General features: G+C 43.1%; 1 protein-coding gene across 21 annotated transcripts; it reads right to left on the reverse strand.

Moving 5' to 3' along the window:
* Positions 1-60: 60 nt before the first annotated feature.
* Positions 61-22,460, reverse strand: Lap (phosphatidylinositol-binding clathrin assembly protein lap). Of its 21 annotated transcripts, none has more exons than XM_078186205.1 (19): positions 21,766-22,460; positions 15,440-15,582; positions 14,542-14,617; positions 14,050-14,061; positions 13,181-13,283; positions 12,898-13,106; positions 12,714-12,820; positions 12,602-12,643; positions 12,379-12,473; positions 10,348-10,468; positions 10,131-10,259; positions 9,761-9,884; positions 9,541-9,627; positions 7,845-8,555; positions 6,744-6,927; positions 6,550-6,655; positions 5,748-5,810; positions 4,815-5,057; positions 61-4,464 (listed from the first exon to the last, which is right to left on the reverse strand). In XM_078186205.1, exons 1-18 carry the CDS (start codon positions 21,893-21,895, stop codon positions 4,824-4,826), a joined length of 2,676 nt encoding a protein of 891 aa, XP_078042331.1. In that variant the 5' UTR covers positions 21,896-22,460; the 3' UTR covers positions 61-4,464; positions 4,815-4,823. The 21 variants fall into 21 exon arrangements, with proteins under 21 accessions (XP_078042331.1, XP_078042326.1, XP_078042330.1 ...); XM_078186200.1 differs by having other exon boundaries at positions 10,348-10,516; XM_078186204.1 differs by having other exon boundaries at positions 14,050-14,064.
* Between the last annotated feature and the right edge of the window lie 495 nt (positions 22,461-22,955).

Raw genomic sequence — 22,955 nt, forward strand, 5'->3', positions numbered from 1 at the left:
AACCGAGACTAATACAAGAGATTTCAGTTCTGTGCACGCAAAGTAAAGAACAAAGAATCATCAATTTCAATAAATACTCTATTAAACGCCATTCATGTTTACATAATAATCGTTACAACATATCCGTAGCGCATAATGACGTTCAATGACAATTAATGCAAAATAAAATGGTAAATAATAGCGTCTCAACTAATATTACAAGATTCTGGTACACAGTATATATCTTTTGTCCCATTGAAATCGATAAGAGCTTCGCGCGCGCGCTTATCGCTACCGTTCAAACAAATGGAAAGATAAAACGAAAAAATGAAATGACGTGATAGAGGTGTGGTATATAGACACTTCCGCATAATGACCCGAAAAAATAGCAGCTCCTCCGTCTCCTGTTCGACTCCTAGACTACCGATAAAGATAGTGCTTGTTCATTCTCACGATAATTTGTTTGTTAAACAAAATATGTCCGCTAAGTACTAGCGACTTTACACGTTCCTCTAGGCTGGCGCTCTTAACGCGTTCACCGCTCTTGTTACTTCCATCGTCCCGTTTTCTTTTAATTCTATAATTATAATATGAAAGTGTCCTTGAGTAGTATCACAATGATAAATGCCTGATAACGACAAGACACTTTTATCTTCCATGATCAATAAACTACAGACGCCTATAAACTTCTAGCGCAGACACTGATCTTGGTCCATTGGACACGTGAAGATAGAAGATTGCTCTGTTCCAGGGGCAGAAAGTGTGCCTGTTCTAGCAAATGATACGAAAAGAAATAATTGCTCGCAATTGACTAATTGGCAGACATGAGAAGTACAGACTCTCCAAACAAAGCGTTGAACGCGTTAATGGCGAGGTCGACGAAAGATTTGATATAGCGTTTCTCGTTTCGTTATTCTCTCCGCTTTAAACATCGTGTTGTCTTCCGCTAACTTACAAGGGAGAGATACATAGTTCGCTACTGCCCTATGATTCTCATTAAAATATGCGTTTATACATGTACATGTAATATTGTCCTGTTACGTTCGATCACCAGTAAGTTTTCATTCTCTGCTTTTGCGTCCGTTGGTGAACTGATCTGGTCCGAACTAACGTGCGTATATACCATTTGCTATGCTTCTACAAGTTTTCTCCCCGGTTCGAGTGCTATCAGCTTACACTTAGCAAGGGTGCGTCCAATTCTCGTTGGTCTTTGAAACTTATTGGTGACCTGTTTCTCGCATGATCCATAGTTGTTAATTGAACGTGTGTGATTTATGACTTAGTCTCCTACGGCCGTTGTTCTCGCCAAGTCCCAGAACCGTATTATACAAGGACACCTAAGCTAAGTAAGTCGCAGGCTTGACCCTCGTGGGGTGTCAGGGGTGCAAATCCTCAAGGGACGACGCCTGAAAGATATACACGTTCGTTTTTTTTTTTATAGAAAACAGTCGAATCGACAAGAAAGGTTCACTTGGAGAGTAATAAATAGACCATACGTTTTGCTGATCAAATGTTACCATTTTAATCGGTTCCTTGTTCCACGAAGCAAGCCGCACAAAACTGAACTAGAAGTCATTTCTTTCCTGATATCTCTGACACTGGTGCCAATCATCCAATGAAGCTGAGCCTGCGTACCCCTGGCTTCTCACGGTCCAACTTCCAATCCGAACGAGACATAGCTTCGACAATCGGTAATGTAACATCAATGAACACTATCAAACTAATTCAATTAAGGTTTCACCTGACGTTTGCTAGCTTCGATATTGTACCTAACGCTTTATCTACCTGAAGTCTACGGTTTTTAAATGATAATCTCAAAAATCTTACCCGTAACAGTACTCAAGACAACTATATTGGTTTATAAATATAATTATGATCGCTACTAAACAATTCAATAAGAAATCCTGAACTACGCGACTCTGATATGTAAATGACTATGAAATAACTATCGGTGCGTAAAGCGTTAATTTATCCAGCAAACAAACTCGAACATGGTTAACAAAATCAAAGAGAAAACATAATTTCAACCATAGACCAGGCGTGGATGAGTAAACACAGAGGTACGCAATGATGTTTTCTCGCTTCCGAATAACCTCAGGCTCCCTCTAAAAATTTTATAATCTGTACACGAGCCATTCACGTGAACAATGTGGAAAAAATGATTCACGAACAAATTTCGCGGGTACAACTCCACGACAAAACAAGGTACAACGCATTGTCATAACGCACGACCGATTTCGCCGCCCCCTTAGGATCCCTAACGGCCTCCGTTAACGACAACGGAAATAACGATTATTCGCGGATATTCGGAGGCGATACGTCGCGCGCGCACATGATTCGCAACGCGGGGGAGGGACGAGAACGAATCCCGAATTAGACCTTCGAACGGGAATTATTGACTATATTAATAGTACCATAATGAATTGTAGACTCGCGATATTACATTCATAATAATCATATGAGTATCATAAACCTTAACTTGAGTAGATAGTTCGTTCGAATACCTAATTAAGACAGTTCGGAACGGTATACAGATAAAGAACATTAGTGAGACCAACTAATATTCCACTTTTTTCATTCATGCTTCGTTCCCCATGCACGCGCTCAAAAACACACACACATATACGCTCTCCTTCTTTCTATATGTATACCTATTTATATATTTATGTATATATATATATAGTTCTCATTTAGTATTTAATACTTTTTAACAAAGGATACGTCGTAATTGCTTCAGCGCCCTGAGTCGAAAACAAAAGATACATGGGTAAATAGTACGAAAAAATGAAATGTGAAGAACGACACGGGTACGCTAGATTAGTATTACGCCATATACATATACATTCATTTTTATATATACATATATATGTAAATATATATATATATATATACATATACATATATACATGCATATACATACATATATATATAGATATATATATATTTATATTTATTTATTTATTATTAATTTGTTTAGATATTTATATCTTCAACGTTAAATCTCACGCGCGAATTCGGTTGCGTGTGCACGGCCATATGCACAACATGCGGTACGCAAAAAATTGTACAATAATTAATGTAGATGCATGCATACTCGGCCTAGTATAATCGAGTGTCCCAGAGTTCCCCCGTTGAACTGCGCCAGCACGTTCACACGAACAACAACCGAGGAGGAGAACTTGGACGCCCGATAAAACTGATGCGCAGCGATTCACTCCGAAGAGATTAATTATTACATAGACTAATTTTATCTGGACGAGCGCGGAACGTGCTCATGCAATCTAGCCGGAGAACGACCTGGCTGACCCCATATAGTGGCTCCAGAAAATACACTAATTTCTGACTCTTGGCAAATTATTGACATTTGGATTATTACAATCTCGTAAAAAACGAGTCGCGTAACAGTAAAACTCGACTCGTCCCATTTTTTACCAATTCACGGTTCTTTTTATGCTCACATGCTTTTACATAAAACAATAGCCAAAAAACCGAAAACAATTTTTTCCATGTATAGAGCAATTATAAATCTGAACATCGAAGCTCCTCCTTTACAAGAAATCCTTAAAACTTGGTGTTAGATTTATTTACGCAAATTATAGTAATTGCAGCATCGACAATTTGTCGAGAATCGGTAATTTAATGTACGGAGATTTTCTGGAGTCATCGTATTCATAGAATTTCCTCGACGTATGTACGTTTAGAATCATGACGAACCACCCATTTACGGGCTCCCTTGCGCCAACCAAGGAATGCTCGTTTTCTCGATACCTTGCAACACGTGTATAAAGCTTGCTACTATTTAAACCCCCTATTTCGTCTACGAAAAAAGGTTCTTTACGCGGTCGCGGTTTTCGTTGACTTTCTCTCTCTTTCAAACATAAAACAAACACCCATACACACGCATACGTTCATTCAAAATCTTCCCGGCTCCCTAGCTAAATTACTGGAAAACGCTACAATGTCGATGCAGTACTATCACAGTCAACTCTTTTTACGGAATAGTCGCATCCACGCTCATGAAATTCTAAACGCAATACGGTTCTCATTCTCTAAGCGCTCTTTCCTACTTTCCCTCTCTCTCTCACTCCTTTTCTTGCTTTAGTTGCCTTGTACAATTGTTCATTTGTTAGTTTCTCTATGTGTGTCTATATACGTGTGTATAATTTTTGTAAGCGTGTTTACAATTGGAGACTATACATGTATTTCTCGTATTAAGGCAACCGCCGTTAAACCGAATAAACTCGTATATGCGATTATACTGGATCAGCATATGTAGAAATGTTAACGTTGGGAGAGATGTTGTGTCCCGTTGATCGATGATGATGATCCACAGCATGCAGACACGTGTATTTTTGGGGAGAACGAGGAGCCTGGTCGTCACGGATATTACGTAGAATAACGAGAGCAAGCAGGGCACATTTCCTAGGCATATTACACAATATGTACAGAATTGGTGCTTCGTCCGCTCGGTTCTAGCCCGAACTCCTGAAAGCAGATAAAACAAGTGTTGACATCGTTACACGAATGATACCAATATTATTTAATAGACCTAACTAACTAAACGTTACGTGTCTCGGCGGTTCTGTAGCATTACTCTGACACTGTGTCAAATACCTCAGCGAGCATGAAGCCTATAATTATTCTCTGAGCATGTACAAGACGCGATTGTGAGAAGAAGTTAGTGGATCAATCTACTTGGAGAGATCGTGTAGAGGATAGAATATCTCTGGGTTGTTAATCACAACGGAAGCGTTAATTACAGTTAATCAGAAGTATGTACACGGTCTGGTCGGTTCGTCACTGGAGACTCACTACTGGTGAGGGTGGATAGATACCTAATCACTTCACAGAGCACCGAATGGATCGAGTTGGACCGCGTTATTTTGCGGTGGTTGCGCAGCAGTCTGTGGTTGTTGCTGCTGCGGTTGCTGCTGGAGGTTAGCACCCATCATGGGATTCGCATTGGACATCATCATTGGCGCAGCTCCTCCTGCAACCATCATGCCACCGGGACTGCCAGGCATTGCGTTCATCATCGGCCTCATGCCCTGCATGCCCATTGGGACACCTTGCATTCCCTAGGGACACCAGAAAGCCGCCCAATCAGATCCAGCCTGTACTTTGTCTGGAACGTTTACCATTTTCACGTCCACCTGTTTTCATGTACCATCTTCTTTTTGGTATATTTCAAATATGATCCAAAGACTGACCTTGCTTTTCTAGGGTCGTGACAGAACGTTTATAGTGTATAGTGTCTAGTTGTTAGTATCTAATACGTCTTTGACAGTGGTTCTAAGGTGGGATACAGTTGGTACAGTGGCTCTAAGACTGGTTTGGATGCGTGTAAAGGGATCCGATGCAACCATAGTGTATTTACAAGTATCTCTATGTACAATAGAAACCGTTGCATCACTGATAATAGTTCACTATGTACACTATAATCGGTGGTTCAAAGAATATCGTCACGTGCAGCGTTCGAATAACACAGAGAAAGATACAGAATCTAACTAGAGAGACTAAACACACGTGTGCATTTCAACTGTACAACAGAGAATTAATGTAAAAGCAGAGACAGAGAGTAGCAAGATGCAGCATAACATAGTGGAAACTCGAACGTTATTCCTTAGGTAGGTAGTGATCAAGAATAAACGGTTTCTTTCGCCGTTGAGTCGTCTTTTTTTTCCATACAGATTTAGTTAGACTTTGTTACACTTGCCGCGTGAAACAGATAGGACTTCTTTCTCGCAGAGTGTGTAATGCTAACTTACCAACGCTGCGGTGTGGTTAGGGAAGGCCAGGGCAGTTGGAGGAAGCTGCGTCATTCCTTGACCCTGCAACAGCCATGTAGCATGCCATATGCCATGCATGCATTGTACTAAGTGCACCGATCAACAATCACCTTCTAATCTATATAATTCTAATTAGGAATATTTATGCTAACCCAGCGTTGCTCTAATCCATAGTTTCACAACAGTTTCCGAACCCTTTGCAACTATTGTTCATTTAGAAAATGTTGAAAAAAGAAAAAAATATACATTGGGAAACTATGTCCCGGGCGAAGAGTTTCTCTCAAAATATGTGCCATTAATCAAACAGTGATTCATCCTGTGACAGTGATTTATCTGTGCGAAAGCTTATCGAGCGATGAAGCAAGCGTGCCAACGCAGTGTTGCAGTTCATGACAGCAACCCCGGGTCAACAAAGTATAAATTATCTAAGAATTTTTCTATGTTCTGTCGCTGAACTTGTTCTCCTCGGTTATCTATCGTCTACCAATATAATCTTGTCGTTCGGCAACGTAACGGCAAAAATAGAACAAGCGAAAATGCTTATCACATGTCGACTATACGGAAATACGTTTGTATAATAATAAAATCAGTGATCCTGATAACTAGTAAGAATTGCATGCGGATAACGGTTCAATGGCAAAGGCTCAGAGCAGATAACTTATCGTGCTCATATTGTCGGTAAGAACAACATAAACGAAACGTGGTTAAGGGAAACAATAGTTCTGTAACGATCAAGAACAACGTGCCGTTATAACTGAGCTGACAATTTAGGTCCGCTTACCATTGGACGATAACCAGCGCCCGTGGTCGCTGCCATAGGCTGAGGTGTCCATCCGACTTGGCCACCGGTCTTCGCAGCATTCTTAGGTGAATTCCACTGCATTCCCCTAGAAATTCATTTAATTGTTATGCTTGCATATACAACAAAATTACCAACAGTAGTCGAAAGCCAGGAAAGACAGGATTTCAACTCACTTGACTTGTTGCTGCGCGCTCTTGTTGATAGTCAAATTCTGGGCAAGGCTAGCTAGACTGCTGTCCAGATCTCCGGTAAGGACTTTGCCCGTGGCTGTTGCGTTAGGCTGCTGCCCAGCTGCTGAAATATGATTATCTCCAGCTACAGCGGCTGGCATCAGGACCGAGCCCATACCGTCAAAACCTAAGCAACATCTACATCAGCCAAAGCCCCATAAGCAAAGAATTGAAAACGACAAAAAAAGCTGATTACAGAAATAACAACGTAATTCTGTAACAACAAAAGCATGGATCTTAAACAAATAATAAATTACTGCCGCTTACAAGATCAAACATAACTGTGCCATAGAATTTATAAATCGAAACAAAATGATAACGGTTCTAATCTATTCGAACTTATTATCCTCTGAATCTATCTAATGACTCTGCACAAGTCATGCCAAAGATGCCATGCTTCCTTTTTAACCGAACGTAGTGACAAAGTATAATCTGATCTACTGTGATGTGTATACGGTGTTAGATCGTGAATCAACCATTAAAGTCTAATGAGATGAGACGTTCAAGCAAAGCAGTCTACGATTCACCAAAGAAGAGTCGCTAATGCCGCGCTTCCCGGAGCATGTACTCCGTTCTTATGGAACGCAGTACCCGTTCCGTTACCAATTTCTCTGCGTAGAGGCTCAATGGCGAGATATTTCTAGAGTTACTAGAATGTCTTATTCTAGCTAATATCGCGCGCCTGATCCAAGACACCAATCTTCTCTAACAGCTATCGAATCGGATGCACACAGTACATTCTTGCCGGTCTCAATGGATACTTCAAAACGACAAGCGATATAGCAACGCTTCCAAACACTCAAGCGAAAACTCTTTATCCTAGCAACTTCACGCACTGTAATACAAATGCTGACTCCTTGAAACAGTCATCGCGATACGCAATACAAACATATCGAACAGAGTACGTATCCGGCGATCCGCGCTTAGCATCATCGATTCGCCTTGAAGTACATGCATAATAGAGCATAGAGAAAAAGAAAGGAAGAGAGAAAGAGAGATAGAGAGAAAGTGTGTGTGAGGAAACATCTATACACTTCCTGTCACCTGAGATCGGCTGTTTTGCCGGGGAACCGTATCCAGCCGGGGCTTGACTAGAGATACCGTAGCCGATCATCGGCCCACCAGGCATAACAGGCTGCCCGGTGGCTGGCATATTAGCGGCCATATCGAACATGCCGAAACCCTGTTGCAGAGGTTGCTGTGCTTGTTGCGCGGTTGGGATTTGTTGAGCGACAGAGGGTGCCGATCGCGACGGGGACCCGCCCAGTGCCATGCGAATACTATCATTTAAATCGTCGAAAGCGCTCTTGCCAGGCGCATTGGGACCTTGACTAGGTTTACCGGTCGCCGCTCCTTGGCCCGCCGGTACGGAGGGTCTAGGAGCGTCGTTGCCGATATTTGCAGGAGGCGGCGGTCTGGAAGGCGGTGTGGCGGTAGACTTGCCCATGTGAAGGTTCGCCGAAGACCCTGTCTCGCCGGCAGGATCCCCGGCGGTCCCTTCCGCGGCCATGGGCACCGCTGAGTCGCCTCCAAAAAGGTCCGACTGTCCGCCGGCACCAAACAGGTCTCCGGTCTGCGCCGATTGCTGACCGTCGCCGCCAATCACCCCGCTACCATCTGCTCCACCAGCAGCCTGTTGCTGCTGATCGAACATACCAAAAGCGGGGGCGTTCGGCTGCACCGGTTGCCCACCGATATTGGGAAAGTCGGACATAAATGGGTTCGGTACGGATCCGGACGTTCCTGGAGCACCAGCTTGCGCAAAAATCAAGGTGTGCATTCATTAGCTTCGGCATTCATGCCTTGGGTTAATTTTGCATCTTTTTGGGTGATTAGAAGAATGACTGTTTGCCTCGACGAGCATTATTGCGTGCACGCTCTCCGTAGGACGGTTAGGATGATGATGATGATCATGTTGTAGTTGATGATGATGATGATGATGAAGAAGTTGATGATGATGATGATGATGATGGTGGTGGTGGTGATGGTGGTGGTGGTATGTGGATGATCACGAGGGTAAGAAACATCGTTGTTCTTCTGGCTAACGCGCTGCAACATTATTCCAATTTAGTACGAGATCTTTGAGTATAATTTTTTCTCTCTGTGGTTTTCTATGTGGAGGACTCTGTCTAGACTGTATGAACAAATCGAGACAGCGTCCTCTTCTTAACAATGTATTAGAACATCGATACTTCTTCCAACGTTGACACAAGTGTCCCGAGATTGCTTGAGATTCGCTAGGCCCATACTACGAAGCACAGTTACTTTTACGGTTAAACCAGTTAAAATTGCTATTGAGTATCTGAACTATGGGAACGTGTTGTCCTTGTGTGTTGCTGGACAGAAATGTCCCTGGGGCATTCCTGCAGAAAATCTTAAACGAGGATCAACTTGCACAGGCATCGTCACCTATGAATCTAGGCAATTTATAGTAGGATGCAATGATACGAGAAAAAAAATGTAAAGCGATAAACTGTTTGCAGTATAGAGCACGGGGAATGTATATATGTACAATGTGAACGAGGACAGAGAGAGATAAAGATAGAGATAGATACAGATACAGATATATACATATATGTATATGTATACATATACATATATATAAAGAGAGAGAGGGAGAGAGAGAGAGAGAGAGAGAGAGAAACGGTGCAGTATAAATTTTGTTATAACTGAGATAGACATAATGTGTATGTGTGTGTAAGAGAGAGAGAGAGGAAGCAACAATGGATTTAATACTCACCAGACTGAGAGTCTTGATTACCGAATACGGAGGAGAAGCTATTATCTGTAACAAAGTTATTATTTGCCGATGGTACTGCCGCGAAACCTACAAATCAAAAATGAAAAAACGGATGAAATAAACATAAAACGATTGATCGGGAGGATACAGTGATCTGTACATTTGTTCGGGAAGAAACGAACCAATAAATAAACAAGAAAACAAACAAACTTGTATTTACCGTTACCATTAGTCATCCACATGTTGTTCTGTGGCTGTGCGGTTTGGGCGGGAGCAGTCTGCGGTGCACCAAACATATCCGCGAACGGATTTCCTGCCAGTTGGAGCAAATCATCCGATGCTTTCTGCGACTCCAACCAATCAAATCAATTTTTGACGGTTAAAGTATATTCAACGTCGGTCTAGAATAAGCGTGGACAGCAAATGCTCTTTGCCCTAGGCAGTAGGCGGGTCTTCTCTATACTAACGCCCAAATAGGCGTGTTCCCCGTGAGTAGGCTACCGCCTACCCTAAATGAGTCTAGTTTCTCTTTGCTATCTCTGCCCATGCCTGATTCAGACGACTATCAAGGATTGTCTAAATAACGCTACCTGAGCTTCGTTGTTCGCTGCTGTTGTTGGTGCGCCAAACAAATCTACGATCGGCTGATCGGCATTGTTTGTAGGTGAACTGAGGAATGGGTTTGTGCTGGGCCCGCCTGGTGGAGATTGTACCTTCGCCTGAAATTAAAAGACAATGAGATACTTGAAAGAGCATACTCTGGCAACGTGGACAGGATATTCTAGATAGAAGCTGATGTTGAAGTACCTTGTACTGGTTCATCGCGGCCTCTTCTTCAGCGAGGGCCTGTTGCCTGAGCGCTTCATCGATGTGTCCATTTCCGGTATGGTCGAGACGATTATTACTGGCTGCTGTTCCAAACGCAGTACTGGTGGAAGACAGGGCGGACACTCCCGACTTTACATTCGTTCTATTGCTGCTTGGAGAATGATAGGGGGTGGGGTGTGGGGTTGGTGGGGCGATGGGCGGGGGCAGGCCAATGGACGTGTCTCGATGGAGTGTCGTGGATTCGCAAGAGGATAGGAACAGAGAAGCCGTTTTCAACGTAGACGACGAGTGTGGTCGAGAAGGAGCGAAAAGGAACGTTGATCATTGAAAACAAAGGAGAAGACAAACAAAAAAACAAAGAAACGGTGTAATATGTATAAAGATACAACGATGTGTAAAAAAGTTTTCAACTAATCAGTGCTCCCATACGCGCACGCGTGCTCACCAAGTCATACAGTCTGTCTTTCTTTCTTTGTACATCTCTCTCGGCTAGATCATATTTAGCTGACTACTGGCCTGACTATATCTGTCTTTTCTAACCCGTTAACCGTCAACGATTGATTTTACAATATCAGAAGCAAGACAACATAATAGCGTCTCTCGAACATTATTTTCAAGGAACAGAGGAAGGGGCTCAGGCGAGTAGAACCGACGCGCAGACCCGTTCTACTCCGGTTAACGGGTTAAACGGAAGCACACGCAAGCGGTTACTTTGAACTCGTTCCACCTAATGACAATGTGTGTTACAACGAACGAATAACACAGCAGAAAAAAGACGATCCTACTTTTATCTTTGCTACTGCTACAACCAACTCTCTTGCACACGCACGTACACAGACACGCTCTCTCTGGCAGACGTACACTTATATACAGAAATTTACTTGTGTGCAACATAGTATCGCCTACTTCGCTAACTTCTTTGGGCGGGAAAACTTGAGAATTGTTAGACGATGGTCGAACACTTTGGTTCAGTGGTAGCAAACGAATCAATTCTGTTCATCGACAACAGAATTATCATCGCGAAGGTGAAGATTCAAGAAATATCTCACAACTCGATGCACTTTGACAATGTGCTATTTTTCAAAACTGTACAAGAACCAAGAACCAAAAACCTTGGACATGTGCGAGACAATCAACGGAAAAGATACAGAAAACATAACTTGCGCACGAAACTCAAAAAATTTGTAAGCTAAGGGAAGATTTATCGAAAATAAATATATGTACGCACGCATGTATTCAACCCACCAGTGCATATATTACGTATGCATGTATACACATATATATCTACTAAAGCTCAAAAGTTTCGGATCACTTGGATCGTTGGAGTATATGAGAAAAAAATAATATGCCATACATACAACAAGTGTCGTCGATTAAATGATCCACAACTTTTGAGCAGCAGTAGTGTATAGGGTATGCAGCTCAAACAAGAAAACTGGAAATGCTTCACCAATATCTAAAAGTGAAAAAGCAAACACAATTCAAATACAAACATATATAGAAAATCGAGAACTGCAACTATATAGAACGCAACGTAAAAGACTAATCAACGGAAATAAAGAGAACAGGGGATGTGGGGTTTGAAAAGAAACTGTTCAATGTGAAAGCGCATCTTTCTCAAGCAATAAAAAACAAATGACCACATTACCTTTCACCCTACAAACTGACAAAACATTTTGCGAGGAGAATAGAATATGATTATCGGTCGGATGATAAACGGGATTTGTATTTTTGTGTTTGTAGAATTTGTAGAAACGGTAGAAACGGCAGAAACGTGGGAGAAAGTCTGTTGGGATAGTCAATGCCTATTTCTTTGTTGATTGATGCGTCTGCGCTTACTTTTCTTTTTGCGTAATTGATTTTGTTGATTTTTCACATTATATCATTTACTTTGACAAACGAGAATACGTTCAGATATCGCAAAATATTCTTCAAAGTTAGTTTCTGTTTACTCATACTCTGAACGTTAACATAAACTCGTATCGTATAGGAAGATTGTGATCGACATACCTTGCGGATTGCGTGGGCGTATTGGCCGCAGAGCCCTTCTTCCCTTCCAGGGAGGCAAGATGCTGTTCCAACGCGTCCAGTAAACTACTTGGGGCCTGGCAAATGTCTAGTTTTAATATCTTGACAGGTATTTGAGTCGCTTCGGTTATCAAAAGTAAAATTAATCTGATCGTCTGAATCGTTTCTCTGAAAATTGAATTTAGTGACCTAAATGTCTGATTACCTTTGTTAGATCAGGTATGTCTCCCTTATCGATTCCGACGTTCTGAAAACCAATCAGTATTATAGACCACTAAACTAGTAGACTTTAAAGTTAGCAGCATAAATCGTCTTACCTCGGCTACTTTCAAAAATTCACCGACCCGATCCATTCTTATAAGAAATTTCTTGTACAAGTCTAGAGCCTCCCGGCATTGTTTTTTATTCATATCAAAATACTTTTCTGAAATTGCAAAATGCAACGATGAGCAAACCCAATGGACTTTAAATAATTCAAATGAAATAAGAGAAACCTTTTACCTAACAGATTAATAATGCCGTCGTTGTAGCAGGCGAATAGTCGGATCAGGTCTCGAAAAAGAAGCATAAAAGCCATGTTAATTACTCCGTTCGTGAGATCATTTGCTGTACAATCAAACTCTAACAACGCGTCCAGCTGCGATTGCAACACCGGCAGGGTCTTCAACAATTTCTCAGCGTTCATTGTGCGCAACGTGCCCACCTCCTTCCTAAAACGTAAAAGAACATTAACGTTCTCATAATAACGACGCGATTACCGTCTTAAAATGCTATGGTCCCTTACCCCCTTTTCATTTTACAAAAGTCGAACGCCACGGTTCTATAGGAGAGAGCCTTCTCGTTGAGATACTTGGCGTATCGCCTGATAAATGGTGACATATCATAGCCTGACGAACAAAAGACACGTTCATTTATTAAATGTTAAAGATACATTGAAGGGACACCTTTCCAAGACATTTACAACAGACGATTGTTTATCACGAAGTTAACTAATTAATAGACAAAGTCGTGGGCGGCTGACAATCCTTTGAAATCATAAAAAATAGGCTTCCGGTTAAAAAAAAATGTTCATTATGTTTCCATAAAGATGTTTATTGATGTTTATTGTTGGTCCGGTGAATCGATTCGATAAGTTTCACCGGATCATCAGCCCTAGCATTGTTTGTTCCGTGTATGGGAGAGACCGAGAGGAATTAGTGCCACCGGTGTAGACATCCGAGTGCAACTGCAGCACAGGTGGAAGCGTGAGGGCATTATTAAAACTATCGATCCTGACACGCTTTCAGTCTCTGAACATGGGAAGAGTGCGTCACGCGACTACGATGAATTGAATCGTCTCGGTCTCCCCCGTGAAAAAGAAAAGAAGAACACTCTCAATTTAATTAGAAACCCAGAGATATATGCCAGAAGTGCTGTTGGTCCTGCGGCACCATTTCTCTGTGTTCAGAATAATTCCCAGCAAAGGGCAAACTAACGTTTTCCAATGGGAAATCAAGTACCAACACCCTTCTACGTATACTTCTGTAATTCTGTACTTCTGTGCCCGTAGGAACCCGCGGTTATTGTTAGGCTTATGGTTAGCACACGACCAAGGCGAGACAATTAAGTATCCGTAAACGTAAAAGGAGAGTACGGCTAAATAGAAAAACTCACCGATGCGTGCTCCTGCTGTTGCCAAATACAGAGAGAAAATTAGTTCCAGGTTAGTAAATCATAGACAAAGACCAGATACAGATAGCTGCGGAATGCTAACAAGTTAGCCAGGAAATATTTATCAAGTTTCTTATTTAAATGGATTAAAGGGATGTGCGTTAATAAAAATTCATAAGATTCGTGCGAAATCCGCGACTCGATGTTATTAACAGTTTGCGGTGAATGTGCGCGCGTGCGTGCAACTGCATTCAAAGTAACTTTGCGATTCAACAGAAAATTGTTCAAGTGAGATAGGGATCTATTTCTCGTTCTGTCCAAGGTGGTTCAATTATATCTACTTTTTTTCCCCCAGTAAACGCAGACGATAGAGTTAGAAGACAGTCCCCAGGGAATTCGACCAACTTTAATAAGGAAGCTACAGACCGGGATCGTTTAAATGAACCACCCGACACAGATCAGTGTTGTGTAGTCCTTTAAACAAAGCCAAGTTACCTTGCACGCCGCTCTTATCGAGAAAATTACTGAGCTGAAACGTGCTATTGCTGGATGCCAGGTACTGTGTAAACCTCTGCAACAGAAAGGTCAATGCACCGTTAATATGATACACGACCAATCTCAAATTGACTGTGATAATGACTCTCTGAGCCGTGGTACTTGAAACGAAACGGCCACAACTCGAATTCTTGGTAAATTAAAAAACGTAACGCGGCTCCTGAACCGCAAATCATGCTCGAATCGCGCTCGAATATCGCGGGTGTGCTGGACTTCGATCTCGAGCACGTTCGTGCGAGCAAGGGCGACGACACTTCCCCTCTTTAACTCATTACTGAACCTGAAATGAGTTAGACGACCTCTGTACCAATGTAAATAATACCCTGTTCGAGATTCGTTGCAATTCAGCAGCCGCGAACTGACAGAAACAAGTTCCACACAATGGTGTTGTTAACAGGCTCATTACGGGCTAAAGAAGATACCGCGAAGCAGAGTTGCTATCGAAACAGGCCGAATTGCAAAACAGACCTCTTGCTACTCGGGTGTCCTGAGTTACAATAGCTACGGCCTTTATGAAGCACAATCTTCTCTCATCACGTTTAAATTGAAATTCATAGTTTTCAATTTTTCTCTCTACTTTATAGGTAGAAACGATTCCTGATTCTGTTGATGCTCAGGTCCAGATCAGAGTACAAGAGTAGAATAAAACCAGTATAATGGAAAGCCAATTAAAAGTAGTGCCGTCGCCGTTGCGTTTCTTTTAAATTTAATTTTGTTGTCATTTCCTATGCCGGTGATGGAAAAAAGTTCATATCCGTCCAGCTTCAAACGGACCTCGACTCATCTAAGGAGCACTTCAAGGAGTCCTGTTCTGCATAGCAGGTTGGACCAACTTTACCTCATTGCCGTAGCAGAGCATATGGTGCACCGTGATTAGAGCCTTGAAAACCACTGTCCAATTTGTGTTTTGCGATCGTTCGATCAAGAGGTTCGCCAGCTGCGGTATCGACACATTCGGTTCGTTCGTGCAGTGAAGTAAATCTGAAACGATAGACCGTCATTATTACCACTTACGACGTATCGTTGCATGGGGAATCGTTTACAAGCAGAAGTTCACCGATTAATTCATCCATACGAACGCTCAAGTAAATTAATCTCATCGGGAAAACCGACTACCGAATCGGATACAAAACAATTTAACTTTAATCGTACACCCTTTCCTCTACCAGTTTCTTCTCTCTTTCTGCCATCCCCAGACTCTCCCAGTGAAGAAAATCGCAATAACCCTTAATTGAAAGAGCAAAGTGGCAAACGATTCTATCGGTCGATGCAACGCAAATCGCTCTCGAATCAGTGGAGAAATAACAGAAAACAAGAGATCTGTAGGAAACAATACGTAGCAGTTATTATCATTACATAAAATTATGACTACACGCTATATAAGATTAGAGATGACAACTAGGAAAAGCTTCGGCGTTCAACCAAGGGCTAAATATCGCCAAGTAATTTCGCAATCGGTCGCTAATAATATCCACACTCGACGCGTACATCTCCCGATTCTGAACGCGTAGAACCACCACGTGTCTCCTCTGTTTACAAGAGAACCGAAACTCATTCTCGTTTTTTGTTTCCTGTTTTCTGCGTGTGCGTAAAGAGATCCTCAGATCTTGCACAATTTTTCGTGTCATGTGGTTGTGCAATCTAAAAAAAAAACAAAACAAAACAAAAGCCAATGGTGATTCCTTTGTGGCCGGGAGGGGGGGGGGGGGGGCAAACCGTTTATTTAAAGAGAAGAAAGTGCATCGTATGCGTGCGTGCGCCCCGAGTTGTGCCAAAACACACCGGTGAGCGGCACGCTCGACCTTGTCGCGTTTCCTCTTCTAATAATGTGCCTCCTGAACGGGAACAGAAGCTGCCGATGTCCTAACTCATTCATTACGGTTCTATTCGCGATGTCCGACTCGTAAAATATTTTAATCCTGCTTGTTTTGCTGCTTTTACAATTTCCCACCGGTTCGAATCGGTGTAACAAGTGGAACCAAAGACCTGCAAGTTCGCTCCGGAAAAATCAATATGCGACTGGACGCTATCAGGAGAACAGCTGACTCGACTGTGGAACTGAATGGAGAGTCAGCCGTACGCCGGACCTTCTTCTCTCCGTAGTTAACAAATTTGTTTGGAAGTTAATTAACATGATGCTGACTCTACCAGTCCAAACGATTTTACCTTCTAGATCTAACTCAGGATTAACAATTTCAACTATACTAACAATTCCATACACGACCGACACAGTATGACCGCATAAGATATTCAACATCAAGTACCTGAATACGGCAGTAGTATGTCAATGAATTTCGACTGTTTATTTTTATTTGACTAATGAAAAATTTATTTGCGCCAATGAAACTAACAGCGAGTATCTGACAGAAAGGTTCGCGTGGTAGATTAGTAAAGCGGTAGAGAATAGAGGGAAAAGATAAAAAAAGATGTAAAGAAAAAGATGGGATGAATGCCGGTGAAGCGGTAGAGGGTAGAGGCGTCCCCGGTGACCTTGAACCAGTAACGTTTCCCGGTTCGACTGTAGAATGGATTTTCTGCGCTACAGGAACTAATTTTCCAAGGCTGCTGGAGCGGCTCGTTATTAAATCGATCGGAGTCTCGGGACTGATTTGGCCCCTTTGTTTTCATCGTCGGCGTTATAAATAAATAAATAAAGCGATAAGGACGGCGGTAATTAACGACGTGTTTATAATGGCACGACGATAACATTGTGGAATATTCAACAAAGAAAGAGACGGGAAGGAAACTTACGAGCCGGGAACACGAGCCAGCCGCAAGTGCAAAACGATATGGACGAACATAACCGTTATCGGCATTATCTGACAGCTGAAGGGGTGTATACGATGGAGATGTTCCACCAGAGCCCCGAGCATGACGGGGGCGTTTCCGATAACGTGTTTTGGAAAGACGATAATGGCAGAAACAAATGCGAGATCATTGGAAACCGAACTAAAGCCGGACGAGCCTAATTTGTCCACCGCCATTGCCCTATACTTTCGATGGCGGGAAGAAATTTCAACCTGTCTACAAGCCGATCTATTGGGCTCTATTGGAACTGCGCATCGCACCGATGTAACGACTGAAATCCCTCTGTCGGTACAAAATACCGACCAAACGGAAAATTCAAATTCGAAATTCTTCCAATGCGTCTTAAAAAAAACAAGGCCGACTAAATATTATCTTGCATTGCTATTGCTCGCGATGTGTAACAGTTCAAAATAAATAAATATAAATTCCAACCGATTCCATCATTTCGGTCGCAATAGCAGTAAAAGAAAATGCATTGGATCGCGTAAGTAAAAAGATTGATGCTCTAGATTCCAGATTCTCAGTTGAGTCTCGTTCAAAAAAATTGCTTCTAGTCCTGTTCCATAACTAGTGCGGTATCTGTGGCCTATCAGTCGTTCGAAATAATTACCGTTCGACGGTCGTTCGAAAAATATGGAGATACTCGAACCGCAACTACTGGTCAAGCCGAACGATTACGAGGACTCGAAATGGAACAGGCTGAAGGACACAGTCCGATGGCAACTCGAGAAATAAAACGCGTGAGAAGATCGGGACATCGATCTACGGCCGCGCAACGATATTCAATGGATGAGGTGTCTATTGTAAAAAAATCCTCGGCATGATTCATCGTGCAATAACCGCGACATACAGTTACATTGGCGATTAAATTGCACGGATCTTGGAGTGAATAATTGTAGACGGATTCAACGGCGGCGGCGTTCACAGATATTGTGAACTCGCGGGGTTACGTAAATACCGGTCAATAATGATGAAAGAGTCGTTGAACGAGACAGTAGGCTATCACCGATCGGCGAGAACAAAGGGCCGCGGTGAAAAACTGGTCTCTAATTACATGAAATGTTAAATATCAATGATTCCGTGAACGGCAACGCCGATGCCAAATTGAAAGTTGTCAGTTCCACAGTAAAAGGAAATCCGTGGAACATACCGGATAGCGAAACAATCGCGAATACGGTTTAGGTTACTTTAAAAAGTGACAAAAGGGGTCGTTCGTCGACGTGGCCTCCGCGAGAAAGAGCACGAAGAAACGGAACGATCGCGAGGTCATCGTCTGAGAATCAAGTGTACGGCCGATCGATACGCAGACAGAATCTCGGACGAAATAGTATACGTATGTAATACCTAGGCAAGCAAGCAAGCAAGCAGGCGGCAGTGCTGCTAGTGAGCATGTGCGAAAGAGAGTTCACTGGATGCTCGTCTATTACGCGATCGATTCGATCCTTTTTGATCCTCGGAGATTTTTAGAATTCGACTTTCGTTGACTTTTCCTATTCGGGGAACAACCACGGTCAGTAAGTATGCGATTCATTCCGTAAAAATCCGTGTCCGTGGCCTAAAAATAAGCTTTAAAGCACCTAGGATCCAAGAGGTAGCGTTTCACCGGAGTCGGAAGTAATTGTAGGATCTTTTCAGGCTCGTTGCAAGGTTCATTGGTTGCTTCTGCGTTGCGTCAGAGTTTATGCAACTTGTTAATGGGACTTTCCCATGGGGCAGACCATCTCGGGGAAATAAAATCTAGGAGGATATTCTTATTCGTGATAGTAGGTGTCAGGAATTCTAGAACATGGTATCAGTTATCCGTAACCTAATCGTGACACAGAACGAGAAACGAGAAGTCACGGTGATCCGACGACGACGCTACGATTCTGTCGAACCGGCAGATGGCGAGGTTAGATGGATATTGCATCGGTAAAGGCTGAATTCCCACAAACAACCGGAACAGATATTCGAGTTGCAGTCCGATGCGAGTTCTGATAAGGGAATCGACAACACCCAGAGATATCAGGGAAGAAGCGTGATTCATTCAGAGAGCAAGGGGAGCGTCCGAGGATGACGAAAGCATCATCGACGGGAATTCATTTCGCTATCTAAATTAGCAGACCGGAAGAAAGACCGCGAGTTGCGTTCCGCTGAAAAGGAAACGCGTTCTCGACCGCCGAAACGCGGTTTGTACACGTGTAAATATTCAACGCCGGTATACGATACAATACGGAATGACTAGCGAGAAACGAAATATTTCCTTCAACGACAGTTTTACAATTTTTAGAAAATACTTTACCTATCAGCCCGATGCCCTTGTTAAATTAGATTCTGTAAAACACTTGGCAAGTTTGGGCGGACGTGTATAAGCACGCGAACGTCGTCGATTCGTCATAATTTTCGAGCGACAGGGTTCAAACGGGGCAATTGGAAATAATTCGTAGTGACTGAAAGGTGCAGGGACCCGACGTGACACGCTCTTCGAAAGGGGTGGACTTTTTCAATTCGAACATATACAGGTCACAGCACCTACGCAAGTACCTATAAACCTTGATGCAACCAAGCGACACCGGAATCGATAATCGCAAAGAACTCGTGCGGTTTCCTGGTCTCAGGTTTAAACGAGGCATTTTCTCCTATTGATAATCGCAATTTTCATGACACCGACGACTATCGAGAACCAATCGAGAGCGAGAAAGAGATTTCGGTAGATATCTCTGTCGTATCGAGAATAAGCTGACGTTACGATTATTTACGAATCGATAGGTGCCTGATCGAGAGAGACGACATTCTATCCCTAGATCGATACAATGCTGTTTACCAACAATCGAGGAAAAAAGTTCCGTACGTATAAGACAATACGATCGAGTGTTACGTTCATAATGACCGGAACGACCGTACGATAAACGCCGACATGTCTTTGCAACCGTTTCAAAGCTATTTCGAAGCCCGTGGTATTCGAATAAACAGCCTTTTCTGGTGGACGATACGTGTAGCGTTATGTCATGGACGAGAGTCGCAACTCTCGAACGGCAACATTTGTAAACCGATTACGTTACATCGTTAGCAGACCACTTGGCGCGGTCACGACGGAAACAGAGGGGACTACTTTCGTAGGAGACATCTGTTATCAATAAGAATCCTGTCCTGCAAAAACTTTCACCGTTACTCAACTAGAAATTCGAATCGGACCGTGTCGAGTATCGACGGAGCAACAATTATTCGCGAATTCATGTGCCGGCATCAACGGACGCAACCTAATCTGACAACAATTATATACATACAACGACGTCGATTTAACAAACTGTTCATTTATAGAATTGGGACTGGAATCGCGTGAACATAGGTTACCAAGTTACCAGCAATCTATGGTAACGATATTCCATGATCCAGCAAAATTTCGTACAAGAAGGACGCAAGGGAAACGAATTCGACCGTTATCAGCACTCGCGTACGCGCGTTAACGTAAGCACGATGACGGACATGTAACGTGACGGCAGGTGCTTTCCAACGAACCGTGGAATCGATACGAATACTTCTCGCGTGCAGTTCTGCCCATGTTCCCAGCAGAAATAAGACCCATCTTTTTCTTTTTCTTGGTTTTCGCGTCTCTCTGTGGAAATTCTTCGTTACGATCGAGAATGGAAGCATAATCAGCAAAATGATAAACAGAGAACCGTGACCGTTCGCGATGCCAAATTCCTGATGACGCATACCGATTCTTTCATCGGCCCCGTTCATTTACAACGGCCGAATGTTTTCGAACCAATGTGTCAAAAGTATCCCGTCGATAACCGAACGTTTTTTTCGTTGCCTGTTTCGGCTCATTCGAAAATAAACGATTAATCCTGAAACGAGCCACTTTCCTCCGTGTTACGCCTCGAAATGGAAAGTAACCCATGAACGTGCACGGGTTCCAGGGTGGGGGAGGGATGCATGAAAGGTGATTCCCGTGTATCAGACATGACTAATACAGTAACGTCAACACCTTCTCGCGAAGTTCATGCACTTTAGAAAATAGCTGCAGCTCGGACGCGAGAAACATGTCTGTTCTCAATCGGACAGCGTTTCACTTTCCTCAATCGGTATGCTTGACAAGAAGCACCAGCCGAATCTCGTTTGACTTATCCATAGAAAAAGTAAAACACGATGCACGTATATAGTCCCTACTAGGAGATCAATTCGCCGCAAAATGAATCCAAGACACGATCTCGCTGTCTCTCTCTCTCTCACTCGCTCTCTTTCTCCCTCTCTGTTCCTTGCTTCTACTCTCTCTCTCGCTCTCTCTCTCTCTTTTTCTCTCTCTATTCCACACTCTCTTGTTCGATCGAGCCAAGATCAAGGGAGAGAAGAAGAGGAAGACAGTGTACTTACAGTCAAGATGTTTCTTCTTAGGGCCTATCATCTCCTCAGTGGTAGCTTTGCAGACGGATTTCGCTAGGCCCTGCCCGGCGATGCTGTGTCTCGCTGCCAGCAGCCTGTCGTTTATCGTCTGTCCCGCCATACTGTCGTCGCCGCCGCTGCTGTCACGCTCGAACTTCTATTCAAGCTCACACACCGCTCGATTCGACGACCGGAGTAGCCTGATCGCACCGAGAGGCTGTTCTCCGGGTTCGACGACAGCGTCGAACAACGTGTTAACACACACAACGGTGGGACAGACGGAGGAGACACACAGGCGCGCACACCACCAACCGTAACCAGCGGAACGCGAGCGCAACCAGCAATGTGGAGAGAGAAAAAAGATACGACGTGTGCCGTCGCGCCGCGCCGGTCCCGTCCCGATCCGGTTTCTTCTGATAGATCGGTGAGGTAAGAACCGGTGGCTACCCTCGAAATCCGTATTTCGATCGAGCCGAGAGAAGCTCGTTCTCCCTCTCTCTCTCTCTCGCTCACTGTCTCTCCTCGTTTCTCTTTCGTATGCGCGCGTTAACAGCTCAGCTGGGCAGACGACAGCTCTCAGCTCTCTCCGCGAACGACAGAAAGCTCGCACGACCAACCAATATGGCGACCCGGACCTCCTACTCCTTCGCCGGACCGGACACTCCTGACAGCCAATCCTGGTCCTCCGTAAGCGAACACGGCCTACTGCCTTTGACGTCATACCGCGCTAGTCAAAACAAGCAGTGACTGATAATCGCGCAGGCGCAAAAAGCGCGCGCTTCGGCCCTCTGAATTTTCGGAAGATGAACTTGGAAAATTAATTCACATACATTCGTCACCCGTTACTTCCAAATTAAAAACAGTTTCGTACCATTTGTTAATAACAGCTATTTATCAAGCTGATAACAGACGAGAAGCTACCGCTGTAAATTTACTATGGTGCTTTGGAACTTCAAAGCATTTGGGCTGCCGCTAAAAACAAGTTGTTCAATGCAATGTTTTAAAAGATACATTTAATACAGATTCTTGAAATAATCCATATGCTTAAACCTTAATTGTAATTTTCTTTATGTTATTCTTCCAGCAACACGTACTTTTCCAATACGTACGTTTCCATTAAAACGTAATGATTGTATTCGTTCATCACGGATTGTACGTTCTAGGGCGTTAAAGTGTACTTC

The sequence above is a fragment of the Augochlora pura genome, chromosome 7, assembly GCF_028453695.1.
Source record: "Augochlora pura isolate Apur16 chromosome 7, APUR_v2.2.1, whole genome shotgun sequence".
NCBI classification, from domain to species: domain Eukaryota; kingdom Metazoa; phylum Arthropoda; class Insecta; order Hymenoptera; family Halictidae; genus Augochlora; species Augochlora pura.

Coding starts and splice junctions, on each gene's coding strand:
- Lap (XM_078186199.1), bottom strand. CDS start 21,895: ATGGCGGGACAGACGATAAACGACAGGCTGCTGGCAGCGAGACACAGC. Junction 9,885..10,130: donor CAGCGAACAACGAAGCTCAG/GTAGCGTTATTT, acceptor TTGGAGTCGCAG/AAAGCATCGGATGATTTGCT. Junction 9,628..9,760: donor GTGGATGACTAATGGTAACG/GTAAATACAAGT, acceptor TTTGATTTGTAG/GTTTCGCGGCAGTACCATCG.